The sequence below is a fragment of the Hibiscus syriacus genome, unplaced genomic scaffold, assembly GCF_006381635.1.
Source record: "Hibiscus syriacus cultivar Baekdansim isolate YM2019G1 unplaced genomic scaffold, ASM638163v2 tig00110247_pilon, whole genome shotgun sequence".
NCBI lineage: Eukaryota > Viridiplantae > Streptophyta > Magnoliopsida > Malvales > Malvaceae > Hibiscus > Hibiscus syriacus.
In genome coordinates this window covers 595,782-609,856 of record NW_024062645.1, presented here as the reverse complement: position 1 = coordinate 609,856, position 14,075 = coordinate 595,782, and the positions used below count along the sequence as shown (strand labels likewise).

At 32.3% G+C, this 14,075-nt stretch overlaps 2 protein-coding genes across 2 annotated transcripts; one reads left to right on the top strand and one right to left on the bottom strand.

The window, feature by feature from the left end:
• Nucleotides 1-4,367: 4,367 nt before the first annotated feature.
• Nucleotides 4,368-8,077, top strand: LOC120114861 (protein SPEAR3-like). Its single transcript, XM_039135644.1, has 6 exons — nucleotides 4,368-4,613; nucleotides 4,712-4,834; nucleotides 5,748-5,818; nucleotides 5,906-5,984; nucleotides 6,076-6,329; nucleotides 8,064-8,077. The coding sequence occupies exons 1-5, from the start codon at nucleotides 4,422-4,424 to the stop codon at nucleotides 6,190-6,192; spliced, it is 582 nt and encodes a 193-aa protein (XP_038991575.1). The 5' UTR covers nucleotides 4,368-4,421; the 3' UTR covers nucleotides 6,193-6,329; nucleotides 8,064-8,077.
• A 1,881-nt stretch (nucleotides 8,078-9,958) lies between these two features.
• Nucleotides 9,959-11,359, bottom strand: LOC120114799 (E3 ubiquitin-protein ligase ATL42-like). The gene has a single exon (XM_039135577.1). The coding sequence runs from the start codon at nucleotides 11,306-11,308 to the stop codon at nucleotides 10,064-10,066; it is 1,245 nt and encodes a 414-aa protein (XP_038991508.1). The 5' UTR covers nucleotides 11,309-11,359; the 3' UTR covers nucleotides 9,959-10,063.
• Nucleotides 11,360-14,075: the final 2,716 nt, after the last annotated feature.

The window sequence follows — 14,075 nt, the reverse complement described above, 5'->3', positions numbered from 1 at the left end:
AAAGTGAAAGGTTTTAGAGTTCGAGTCAACCAGACATTGAAAAGTCAAAATGGTGGTCACATAATTGCAAAGAAAATGGTGTATTGTAAGGAGGGAAATAGAGAGGAAATATGGACTAACCTTTGAAATAGAAAACATGAACAAAGACTGACCATCAAAGTTAGATTTGGAGTATTTATTAGATTTAAATTGGACGAACGATATCAATATTGGAAATTAAATTCCACGCAGAATGTAACCATGAAATTGCTTAACTAACTCAAGTTGCTTACATCAGGTCTGCAATTCATCTAAAAGTAAATGGTTACCTACTAACTTTTATCTTATATATATATATATATAATGTTCTTTAATAATTTATTTTGTAGGTCATTATGAAAAATTAATGGGTTAAACAAAATTAAAATTAAGAGCATGCACAACTCTAGAATTGCTCATAATAAGATGATGTGAAATTTGGTGAATAAAGTTGTTTCAATTGAGAATGTTAGATTTATACCGAAGGATTTGTACAACTATTAATATAGAATCAAATAAGAAGTGCAAGATGGTGATGCTGAAACGATGATGTCGTATTTATATGGAAAGCAAAAATCTGATCTTTTTTTTGTGAGACACACAATGAATAAATTCGAAAACTTAGAGAAGTTATTATGGTCCGATGGTATATAACGTACCAACTATAAAGAATTCGTCATGTCATTGCATTTGATACAACTTACATGTACAACACATACAACAAATCATCGTCGAAACATAGTGTCATTTAGATGTGCGTTGGTTGTGAATGAGAAAGAGGATACATTTGTGTGGGTGCTACAACAATTGATTGAAGCGAAAGATGACCACAAACCTCTTACTGCTATTATTGATAGAGATAAGGCCACGGTAAATGCCTTTGTTGGCAACTTTAAAACGTAATGTAGCCCAAGTATATACGAGATATTTTTTTATATACTGTGCAAAGAAATATCCTACGAGGGTTATATGGTTATAAAAATGGAAGTACAAAATGAGTGAATGTGTTATTAGTTACAACATATTGAAAAGGATAAGTTGTATCTTTTACTTAAAGATATCACACATGATACCATGTACTGTTGTTGTATGAAGTTGGAGTTCGTTGGTTTTCCATGTCGTCATATTTTTTTACCGTGTTGAAATATGAAAATAAATAAATAAATAACTCAAATGACAAAGACAAAAATCATAAACTAAAAATAATGTGATCCCTAGCCCATAAATTATTTTTTACTTGAAAGGACAGAGATTGATATAACTTATTTTGCATAGCTCTTCTCTCAAGTGTAAATCGTACATATGGAGATTGATAAATTGTCAAATATTTAAAAACAATACAAACACTTGTATTAATAACAAACAAAATAATAAATATTGATCATGTAAAAGATTTAATAGTCTAATCTATAATACCCAATCAGATAACTATTTTTCTAGAAAAATAGTACGAGCATTGTTAACGTCCAAATTATTACACATATATCATACCAGTATGTAATTGCATCATCTACGTTAAATTTAGAAGGCGTTAAATTTAGATCCATCATCTACGTTAAAAAGGAAAAATCTAAACTTGCATGTAATTGCATTAACAAAATTGTACAATTCAAACATATCATACCAGTACACTTTACTAGAGTGCCGGTACACATATATGAAATAAATAACATTGTGATATTATTGTACCCGTACATAACTAGCACCAATACTCAATTGCCCGCGTACCGGTACACATGAGCCAACATATCGGTAAGACCTGCGAGATTCAATTTGAGAATTCAGAATTGGATTTGAAAAATACGGTTCTAACATAGAAATTAGGGTTCAATTATTAGAATTGGGGTTATAATGTGGGAATTATAGTACTTAATTAGGGAATTTGGGTTTTATAATTGACCTAATTAGAAAATTAGGGTCAGGGTTATGGTCAGGGTTTAGGAATTAGAGGAATTGAGGAAGTCGGAATGAGATGGCGGCCGCCCCACACCGACAGTCGCGATCACTACCAGTGAAGGCACCGACAGTCGATGAGGTGGTACTCGTCGGTGACGGCTTGGACAACTGCCCAAGTCTGAAACAAAATACAAAAAATAAAGCTTACCTTATCGGGGCGGTCGATCTCGAATGACGGTGAAGGACGGCTGGTCTCGAACGACAACCACGTAGGGAGGGAAGAACGATGATGACTATCTCGTTGGCAGAAGATGTTACCGGCGATGGCGGCGGGAGCTTTAAAGCTATGAAAAAATAGGGTTTTTTTAATTTAGAGGTTAGCATTTGATCTAATTATTATTAAAAGTAAGATTATAAAAAATAATGTAATTAGTATTGTATTTTAAATAATTTATGTTAAGATTTTTAACTAATTATAATTATACGTTGAGTAATTTATAATTTTAAAGTTTTATAAATTAAATTAATAATATTCATGTTAGTGATGCTCATAAATACTCGTCGAACGTAATAAAATTTCAATTATTAAACTTAATTGATCCACAAGTCAAGAAAATATATAAAAATTTTAAATTTTATATTATATAATTGTATCCTAACCTATTTTTATTTGTTCAAATAAGTGGATCGGGTGCCACAATTTGAAACAATAAATTAATTTTTGACATTAGACAGCCTAGGGATTTCTTTAACAATATTAATGATTTTGGCTGAACCATAATATGAATATTTAAATTTTCAATTTATCAGATGATACCTAAATTACCGAATTGATTAGAAAAATGTTTGATCTCTCAAAAGACAAGGGAATCCCTGCAAACAAGATTCTCTATAATCTATAATTAAATGTCAACGGGATGTCTCCCGTACGGCAGCTTAATATACGGATAAAGAAATGCGCTACTGGAATTATTATTGTTTTTTTAATATTTTTGATAAAACACTACTTAATACATTATTTTTTTCTACCGAAAATGTTAATATTAAACACTACCTAAAATATATTTTTTTTTCTACCGATTTTTCTACCTAAATGTGAATATCTTTTAACTTTATCGACTATTTGTTTTTACTAAAACGTTTTTTTTAGTTTAATTTTTATAATTAGGACTTAAAAGAGATTTTTTAAGTTTCTTTTGGGTTCGCTTTACCTCCATTTTAAGGTGCGTAAGGTGCACTAATACAGCAGAGATGAGGTTGAAGGGTCTAATTGTGCTTTTAGGGCTCTCACTATGTTGAAATTTGATAATTAATTCTTTTACTTTGTTATTTGGTTATACAATCAATGCAACATATAGATTCATTTTTTTTATTAAGCTAATATGATTACAAAGTAGTATATGTTCTTAATGCTCTCAACCTTTTGACAATGAACGCTCAATCACCTTGCTGCAGTCGTCGGTGCTCGAACCCGTGACCTCTAAGAACAACAACGATTTCCTTTAACTATTGAAATAAGTTGGTCGTGCTATAGATCCATTTTTTATGTTGAAATAAGAATTATAAATTCTATAATTGTTTGGAAGTATGGGAAAGATGTAAGCGTAGAATAAGACACATACCATATATGATATTTAATGTGATTTGACCTTATATATCTCCACGTATGAAAGTATGGATCAGATATATGCCAAATTAAAATTGAGTGATTATATTTAAATATTCAATATTACAAGGGATTAAAACTAAATTAAACCAAGACGAAGCTAATGAAATATTCAACGGCGCGCGTACACAATTATTGAAAGAGACAATCACTGTCAGGCCTCTAGGTTTCAAGTGCTAATAAATTATTTTCTTACCAATGCACTAATAAAAAAAGAAAAAAATATTGATATATTTAATATTTATATTAAATTCAAGAAGAGATATATGTTTAATATTTAAATTTAAATAATATTATTATTTATTTAAATTTAAATATTAAAAGAGTTTTGGTTAGAGTAAAACTATTAGATTCAATATTATAAACTTAAAATATAATACTGAGCAATCTTTTTAATTTTTTATATCTCAGAATTCAAAAAATATTCTTTTATTGAAAAATATTTTCTCTTAGAAAAGTTCGGCCGAATTAAAGAACTGCGTCACGACATATCTCAACTAATATTGATTACAATATCAAATTTAAATAGTATTTTATTTCATTTTGATTCTATTTTATTTATAAAGAATTTTGTTATTTCTTCTCTTTTTTTTCAATTTCTATTATTATCTCGAATTGTTACTCTCCTATAACAAAGAAAATTAGGTAAGTAATTCTAAGTAATAGCAAAAGAGTATAGAATCAATGTATATAGATATAAAGATATACATATCTGCAAATAAATCTGCACAGAATCTGATCCAGCGATGCAATAATTACTCAAATTTCTTTTCTGAAACAGCTTAAAAAGGGCAATCTCCGTCTCTGATTCTCTTCCGATTGTGCTGGGAATTTTACAAAGATGAGCAGCAGTTATTGTGGAGAACCCAACATGGGAAACGAAAGGGGAGGAGGAGGTTCTTCGAGGAAAGTCAAGAAGAGTAACTCAGACAAGCCTAAGCAACCCCAGAGAGGGCTCGGTGTTGCTCAGTTGGAGAAGATTAGATTGCATGAACAAATGGGTTGTGCTTATCATCCTTCACTCTTCAACCAGGTAAAAACCAGACCATATTTCTAGGTTATTTCATCAGATTCAGATTTGTTCGTGGGAGGGATTCGATGAAGTGAAGTTGTTTCTTTAAATACATGTAGGAAGATACGAGACAGCAACACACTGCAGCAGCTCATTCATCTATGGTGTCATCTCCTTCGTTTTCGTATTCATCATCTTCATCAACTTCCTCAGCTTCTTATGGTTTCCACCCCAGCATAATGGTAGGTGAATTTCTTCTTATTTTAATTGAGTGCTTCTTTGACATGATTTTCCCTGTGTCTCCCATTATAGGGGTGATAAACCATGGCATACATGATGTTTGGTGGATCCTTTTGAATCATGTTGTGCTTACTTGTTGGTTTGCTAACCCTAGATGCTAGTTTCCCCAATAAACTTAATATTCATTGCTACCCTTTCAATTATGTTATCCAAATTTTACTTAATCTAATTTAAAAAATTCACAGTATAATTTATTTGGTAAATAAATGAAATAGGAAGAAAAATTTAGGGACATAAAATGGGAAGAAAATTTAAGGACATGTAGAGACAGATAAAAATCTAAGGATTTGGATTAGAAATAAGTCGATTAAGCCTCGAATCAATGTATAGCGATAATTGTATGCTATTCCTGTTTTTGACATTCATGAAATTTCTTTTTCTTTGTCCGTGATTTTTTCGCTTAGAGCTTTTCACATAAAATCTTGATGTAATTAGGGTCAGATACATGTTTTTATGGTAAGCAGTTGAACTTTTAAAATTTAAAGGGGAGATGAACTTATAAAAGTCTACTGCCCCTCGACCGCTTCCCGCCTCAATCCGATATCCTTGGATGTAACTTCTTTTGTTATTCTTATTTAGAGATGTGTAAAGGGAAGTAATCATAAACGGTAAGAATTTAGGTTAGAAGTAAGCCCATTAAGACTGTAATTTCTCATCTGTTGCCCGTGATTTTTTTCCACTTAGAGTTTTATATGTAAAATCTTGATATATATTCTTCTATTTTGCGATCGTATATACTGTCATTATTTTTGTATAGTATAACAAACCCCACTATTGAACACAAATCAATGTTGATTATATTGGTGAATAGGAGTGTTGCAATTGATTGCTTATGATTTTCACCTAATATTACAGATGGGACTAGGAGAATATGATCAGAGAGCAAACATCAGTTTTGGTGATTCTCAACCTAGTACAGCAGCAAGGTTCGTATATATACATATATATAGTTAACTTTCCAGTTTCTTCCCACAAGCATGTAATTAACGTTTCCAATTCATTTTGTAACACAGTTGGAACCCCTGCAGTGGCATCTTAGACAGCCACCATTATGCGCAACCAAACATGACCAGACAGCTTCTAAATGTTGAGGTGCCATACACACACCATTATGCATATATATTCAGTAATTTGCATCTACTTAAAAGTTAAAAATTTGATTCTTTTACCTATATATCTTCAGGATTTACAGCCCAAAAGGAGCAAGAAACATAGGAGCAGTTCATTAGGATCCAGTAGCCAGAATTCTGAAACAAGTGAAACGCAGGAGCTAGAATTGGAGCTCAGGTTATCACTGTAGAATCAGTAGTATTTCTGCAGATTTTACTGCATCCTATGCTTCCTGCCTTAGAATTGTACGTTTTTGTTCCTGCAATTCGCATGCAACTTGATCAAGTCGATGAACTTGTTTTGAATTTTCATTTGGAAATGAATATTGTAAATTTTTTCAAGGAAATTCCAATGGTCAATCCAATTAGTCCTATTGTTCAAGAGTCAAAGTGGGGATTAAAGGTTTCTCAATCAAGATACATGAATTTACTATGTAGCAATTAGCACCAAACAACACATCACTTCACGGTCAATATTAGCTGCTTTTGTCTTCACACAATGAAATGAAACTTAAGACCAAACCACTAACTAAGCTAGTGTTTTGTCAGACAAGAAAAAGCATCTCTCTTTTGCTTAAACAAAAGCCCTTGATATACTTCAGTTTTAGCATTATTTAGAAAATAAATAAGTTAATCAAATAAATATTGTACCGTAAAGAACCATTATCTTAAAAGTGAATTTACCATTACTGATGTAATGGAAAATGTACGTCGTTAACACAATATTTTCAAATTTATGCATACACCCAAATGAAGAAGATACAATTCAAGAAAATTACTCTTTTTGTCGAATGAGAAAAAGGTAAGAAAGAGGAAGAAGCAACTAAAACGGTGAAAATTCCGAACAGAAGAGAAAGAGAGAGCCGAATGCTTGGGTTGTGATTTGCAAACAAGGAAGGTTTGCGTTTTATAATAGAAACGGAGGAGTATTCTTGTCCAAAGAAGAATAAACTATTCCACTGTTATCTAATACAACATCGTCTCCAAGAGTTTTAAATAAAAATCAACTAAAACGATTTGTTGTGCACGAATCAGGTAAACAACACGTATGTAAATGAACATTTTCTCTTACTACTTGACGAGAATTAACTCAGTACACTATATTTAAACCTTATAAAAGCTCAAGCTATAAACTATGCATGTGAATATGGTCAAAAATCAAGATATACATGCGTGAAGAAAATTAGGGTTTATGTTATGTGATCTTCGCTCTCTTTTGCTGAGCTAAAACTTGGGATTTATTTTATCAAGTGTTATACTATTAGCTGAAATTGATTGGCTCTGATCTCAATTCATCTGTATGTTTGCCATTACATGAAAGAGAGCAGTGCATTACAAGTGATCTGGACTGCTTTCACTGTGCATAAAGTTGCTTGCTTTCAAACATTTTATAGTGTAAAAGCCCCCTAGAAACAGCTGTATTAATCATTCAAAAAAATATTATTCCTATCAATAAGCTTCTTTTTCTGTAATACGTAATCGCTCTGTTCGTTTTTAACTGCAATTGCTTTGTAAAATGATTAATCGTACAATTATTTAAACTCCCAGTCGTCATCTCTGATTATGTACATATGGGCTTGTTTTACATGTTCTTTTTCATTTAAGAAAACTATCATTGTAGCACTAGTTTTTATTCTATTATAGCTTATACATGGACGAAGCAGGAAAATTTGTATTCTTACTCCTTTTAAAATTTAATTAATATTTTTAGTATAAAAGCAAATTTTTTAATTCTTTTAAAATTGAATAATTTAATTAATATTTTTATCATAAAAGTTCTAACTTCGACTCCCATAAAATTTTATAATTATGTTTTAACTCAAAATATAACTTGTCACAAGGGAATGACGAATTCCATGAAATATAATAAATAATTTAAAATCATCTTAGGATAAGAAAGAATTTGCAAAAAAACCAAATTGAATAAAATGCAAGTTAAGAGACTAAATTAAAAAAAAATAGTGCATTTGTTGTGAAAAATAGGAATTAGAGTTACATAGGTATTCTATAGTGGTGGAGGAGCACATAGTTCAAATTTGGTAAAATTGGACTTAAAATGAAGGTGTAATTGAAGAAATGAGGAAATCATTCAAAGTTGAGGGACTAAATTGAAAACTATGAAATTTATTGTCAATAAGAGGAGTTGAAGATACATAGATATTCTACAATGGTTTAGGAGCATGTGGGTCAAATTTGGTAAAAAAAAATGAATCAAATTGCAAAAATGTCAATTACTTAGCTAAATTTTCTATTTTAAGGTTGAATCGAACTTTACAAATTTAAACTTGGCTCAAACTCGAAATTCGAATTCAGAATTCAAGTTGACACGATAACTCAAAATTCAAATTTTTTTAGTCGAATCGTGTTTTGCTTGCCCCTATGTGTAACAAATATAGGAATAAAAGTAAATTATCATGTGATATGTATGGGTTAATTATGCATGCTTACATTAACAGGCCAAGGGATGTCAGTTGCTATATGTGATAATAGGAAAATAAGCATGTTAGATGCTATATTGTGCTTTTGAAGAGCTTGTTATGGAACAACTTTTAAAATATTTCCTTACGTGAAATGGCTTCGTTACCAGAAAAAATCCTTAGTTTGAAGAGGTTTTCAAAGCAGAAGGTGAAAAAACTAGGAAAAGAAGCCCAAGTTTTAGAGGAGAAGGATCTGATGAAGAGCATGAGCTCTGCAGCTTGCATACCAGAGGTCTTGTGCACCTGTGCTGACCAAACGCATGCTGGAATGCTATTAAATACCTTCCTTGTCTGCCCGTTGTCTTCTATACTTCGCACTCCTCTAGATGAACACGGTTCTGTGCTGCATCTGTTGTTACCTCTTTAGAAGACCTACACGAGGTCGGTTTGTAGAAGCAGTAGTTTTCTTCCACATCATTTCCTCAATTCCTTGTGTATATGCTATTTATTTCAATTCATCTCTCAACATCCATTTTTCATATGAATTTCAGAATGGCGTCCTTTACAGAGGAGTGTCTCCAGATGTTTTGATGTTGGACAAAACTGGCCATTTACAGGTTGGTATTAGTGTATGCTGTGTTATAGTTTTTGTTTACACATAAGGGAAGGTTTCCCCTCTCTCTTGTATGTACGAAGGGTGGCAAGCCAGAAGGAGCTGAGTTTAATTGTTTTATTATGTTGTAGCTAGTTGATTTCAGATTTGGGAAGAAGTTATCTAGCGGGCGAACATTTACAATTTGCCATTTCTTGAATACCTCATAGCAATCATGGAATTCCTCACATGAAAATGATCTTTCAGTTGCTTCAAGTGAAGCCATGGTTCCATTAACATTAAAAATCATCCGTGGTTTAATGGTGTTGACTGGGAAGGAATCAGAGACCAAAGCTTTCCCCTTCCTCATGAGTTATAGCTCCACATTTAGAAACTCGTAGTGAGGAGTGCCCTGTTTCTGTTACTTCCCCGCCCCAAGATATAGCAGAGCTCAACGTTCAGGAGTGGTAGAAGAACGATCTATGTAGTTATTCCTCCGGTCTACATTTCCTCCAACGGTTTGCTTGTCCCTATCAATTTAGCTCTAACCCTCATTTTTTATTTAAATGCTTTTTATGTCCCTATCAATTTTGATATTAGGCAGAATAACAATATCCAATTTTGTTATAATTTTTTTTACATAAAATAATCATATCAGTACTTAATAATAACAGCTAATAATTAGCAATTTGGACCTACTAATAAATTATAAAAGGAGATGACCGAATCATACCAAATTAAAATAGAAGAACTAAATCTCAAAATTTAGCATAGTAGAGAGACTAAAATAATAATTATACCCTTAACAAACTACAAAATAATTTAAAAAAAAGGGGGAATGGATAAATATACCTGTCATTTTCTATGTATGTTTTTGGAGATATGTGTTTTACAAAAATAAATAAATATAATATGTAAGAAATAAAACATGGACTTTTTTGTGTAAAATCAGGGAAAATGAAATTGAAAAGGAAATTTTCTAAGTGTATTATATTGAAATTATGCACAAATTGCAATGACATAAATGAAATTTTCTTCATCCAATCAGCATATTCAGACATCTAAATGCTGGGATTGTTGAGACCTCCTTTTCTCTTTGTTGGCAAACCATTGAATTGTTCTTGTTGCGATTGGCAACCAAACCCTCCTTGTTCTTCCCTCCTTTGTATAGTTTTCAGACAATGAGCTCCGACATGTTCCATTCCTCGTGCTAACGACGTCTCGAAACCTCGACAGAGCGGTGATTTCCGACATCGATCTTTTCTCACCTTGATTAACAACCACCCTTGATGTTGCATGTGTACTTGTACTTGGTTCACAAATTGGATTGCTTTTGTTGAATTTGTTCTCAAACAATCTTTTAATCTCCAACTCTTTCTTGATCTTCGAAATCTCGTCATTTCCGATCGGTTTCGGAAACTGTCCGTATTCATCGGTTTCGATGGAAGAAAATCGGTTGCTCGACATATCATTAAGCATTTCGGCATTCAAGAACATAAGGTCTGATGAACTCACACTGCTCCATCTGTTCTTCATTACTACATCAGATACAATGATCCTATGGTTGAACTTATGAAAGATCTTCCCTCTGTCTTCGTCGTCGTTATCGGATTCTTCTTCTTGAATTAGAACTTGGTTTTCGATGTAACGGTCTTCGGTTTTCCGGAAACTACTTCCGATGCTGAATCTGGACGAGCCATGACCGTTGTCTTGCTCTCTTTGGACATAAAGCTCTATGTTTGAATCCTCTCTTAAAGACTGATTCCTTGAGAACCGCATGCTGTTTGTGTATGTAAACATTGTTAAGTCCTCGGTGTTGACTTTTTGCCTGCAAAGAGGGCAGCTTGAATGTTTCTCAAGCCATTTATCAATGCAATCAAAATGGAAGCCATGTTTGCACTTTGGCAACAGCCTCACGATTTCGACATCTTCGAATTTCGATAAGCAAACCGCGCATTCAAGCCCTTGTTTCGATCCCCTAAGCGACAAGAACCGAAAGAGTGGAAGTGATTCGATAACTTTCTTGTCAATCCCGGAAAATCGAGACCTCGTCAGATGGAGCATACCGGGGTGATGATCACCCTGGACCGCACTAGCACCCCTGTTACAGAGCCTGGCATAGATGAGTAGGAAAACTGTCAAGGCAAACATGACACAGAGGATACCTATGACAACAGCTAGGCTCGGTCGGAAATTCGAGACGGCATCTCCCGAACTTGTTAAATCAGGAGATTGTGCATCGACCGCAAGAATTGGAAGGGAAAGAACTATACTAATCGACACCAATAACCGATTCATCGATCAATAGCTTGTGCAATCTCAGAATTCCCAGAATTCTATATCTTTCTTGCATGCATTTGAGCTAGCAAAAGATGAACTTTTAAGTAGTACAATGGAGCTGGTAGTTTTATATTTGCATATATAACTGCCCCCAAAAGGGTACCTTTCAAGTTTGTCAGTTTCTTTGCTTTCCCTTTAGGCTGCTATATATATATATATATATATATATATATATATGCAAAAGCTGACCCTTATTATCTGGGTGTGCTTTGTTTTCTTTGGAAGCAAGTATATACCTTGCAAGAAATATATCTTATATCATCCATGATAACAAATTTTGTAACCTTTTAGCTTTCCAATTGGACAGATTCCATTGAAGATTATGAGAGGCCAGCCATTTGTGTGTTTTATATCTATCACGAAATCATTATTATTTTTAATTAAATTATTTTTGCCTAGAATGAAAACCGAATTTAATTGAATTGAGTTTTAAATTAATTGAATTACATAGGATAAATTAAATTACTTAAGTAAAAATCAAGTTCAATTGAAATTTTAATTAATTACATTGAAGAGGACCTAATCGAATTGTTTAGGATAATTATTGAGTTGAATTAAAACTTGGATTAATTGAATTAAACAAGGGCCTAATTAAATAGAGTAAAAGAGTAGTAACCTAAATTATAGTGATCAAGTTGAATTAAAATGCAAATATTATTATTGCATGCTAAAACTTCAAATTCCTATAATTGCCCTTGAATAGTTGGTTACTTAAGTACTAAGATAGGCTAAATTGGGCATTTCCACCTCCATTAAGGATGAAAAATATCATCCTTCCCATCTCATTTGGTGACCGACCTAAGAAAGAAAAATTAGAGAGAATTAAGAGAGAAAACAAACAAGGAGACCGGCCATGCAAGCTTAGTTCAAGCTTGAATTAACTAGGGAAATTACATAGCCTAACAAGTAAGTCTTTCCTTCTTTATTTCCATTCGAAATTTTAAGGATTTAATTGAATTAATTCTTGAGAAATTGATAAGTTTGATTATTGAAATAAATTCAAATTGTTGGCTTGCATGATACTAGAGATTTTGGTGATCATGTTGAGTTAAATTTAAGTGATCAAGAACCTTGTTAAGTTGGGTAAATTATGTGTTATCATCTCAAGGGTGATAACCGAAATAATTGTTCGCGCATGTGACCCAATTGAGAAATTCGAAAGGTTGTGTACTAAATTGGAAATATATATGTAGGATAAAGTTTCTGAAATTTTCAATTTACTGAAGAATTAAGATTCAAACAAGAGCAAATGCTGTAAAATTTTAAGAATTTGGATGTAGAGTGAAACTAGTCACAATTGTTGCTATAGATCGATTAAGGATTGTTTTGATCAAGTTAAGGAAATTCGGGATCAAATTGGACATAATTAAAGATTGGTAATGTTAGCTAAAATCAGGGTAGAAACTGAAAAGAATGTAAAATAAATTGTAAGGCTTAATTTAGAGAGGAATTGGTAGTTGTAAATGGTACAATAGTAAAATAGGTAAAACTGGACTGTTCTGGAAAATCTATTAATTAGAGGACTTAATTAGAATATTAAAGGCTAAGGTTGATATGAAAATGTAGGGTCAGGATAAAAATAAGCAATGGTAAGAAGAGCTAAAACAAATTGATAAGAATTCTAGGTGAATTAGCTCACCAAAGTACATCGAATTGCAATAGTGATAGATTGGTCACTGGAAAATTGTCTAACTTCAAATGTAAAACTATAATTGTATATTAAAATACAAGCCATACATGGTTGTAAATATAATTTAATTATCTTTATAAGGGTATAAAGAAATCAAAAATCCAATGAGTAAATTAAAAGTTATGATAAGATTACTACAAGGTGTATAATCTGCCAAAATAGAATCTATTTAGTGTCAACTGACTTGTGAATAAATGCATGTTACCATGATCGAATCAAGTTGAATGGTGAATTATTGTATGCTGTCATGATCGAATCAAGTTGAATGGTGAACTATTGTATGCTATCATGATCGAATCAAGTTGAATGGTGAAGTATTGCATGTTGCCATGATTGAATTGAATCTAATGGTAAACTATTGCATTTTGTTATGATTGAATTGAATTGAATTGGGAATTAATATATGCTGCCAAGATTGAACTCGATTGAATTAAAATCTTGAATGAACAAATTGTTGTTTGCTGCCATGATCAAATTGGAATTGAAAGAATAATCTTGATATGGAATAATCCTTGATGGTTATGTTATGAAAAAGAAAATAATGATTTCTTGCCAAATAAGATTCAATGTCCTTGGTTAATAGTTAGTCCAAGATATAAGGGCATGACTTAGAGTCTAGAGCTCAATTATGTATGGGGGACTATGGTCCAACACTACGGTGTTTATTAACGACAGACGGAGGGTTGACCAGCACTATGGTGCAGCACTACGGTGCAATTAAAGTGTATAGTGACAATTGGTTGGAGACTTGCTTATCTAGACTGAACTAGAAACCAAGGCTTAAATTAATCGATAAGATTGAATCAAAAGAGTGCTTTTATATTCATGAATTGTTCAAATAGAATTGATATATAGATTGAATTTCTTAATTCAAAGTGCCATGTAGATTGTGTGTTGCATATATGGGGAATTATGCATTGATCGAATAGAAGAAGAATTAAAATGTTAATTGGTTGATTTAGTTGATTGTTAAATTAAATGTGTATGATTGCGTACTCTCTCCATGTTCGAAATTGAACTTAGATCAAGTAGATT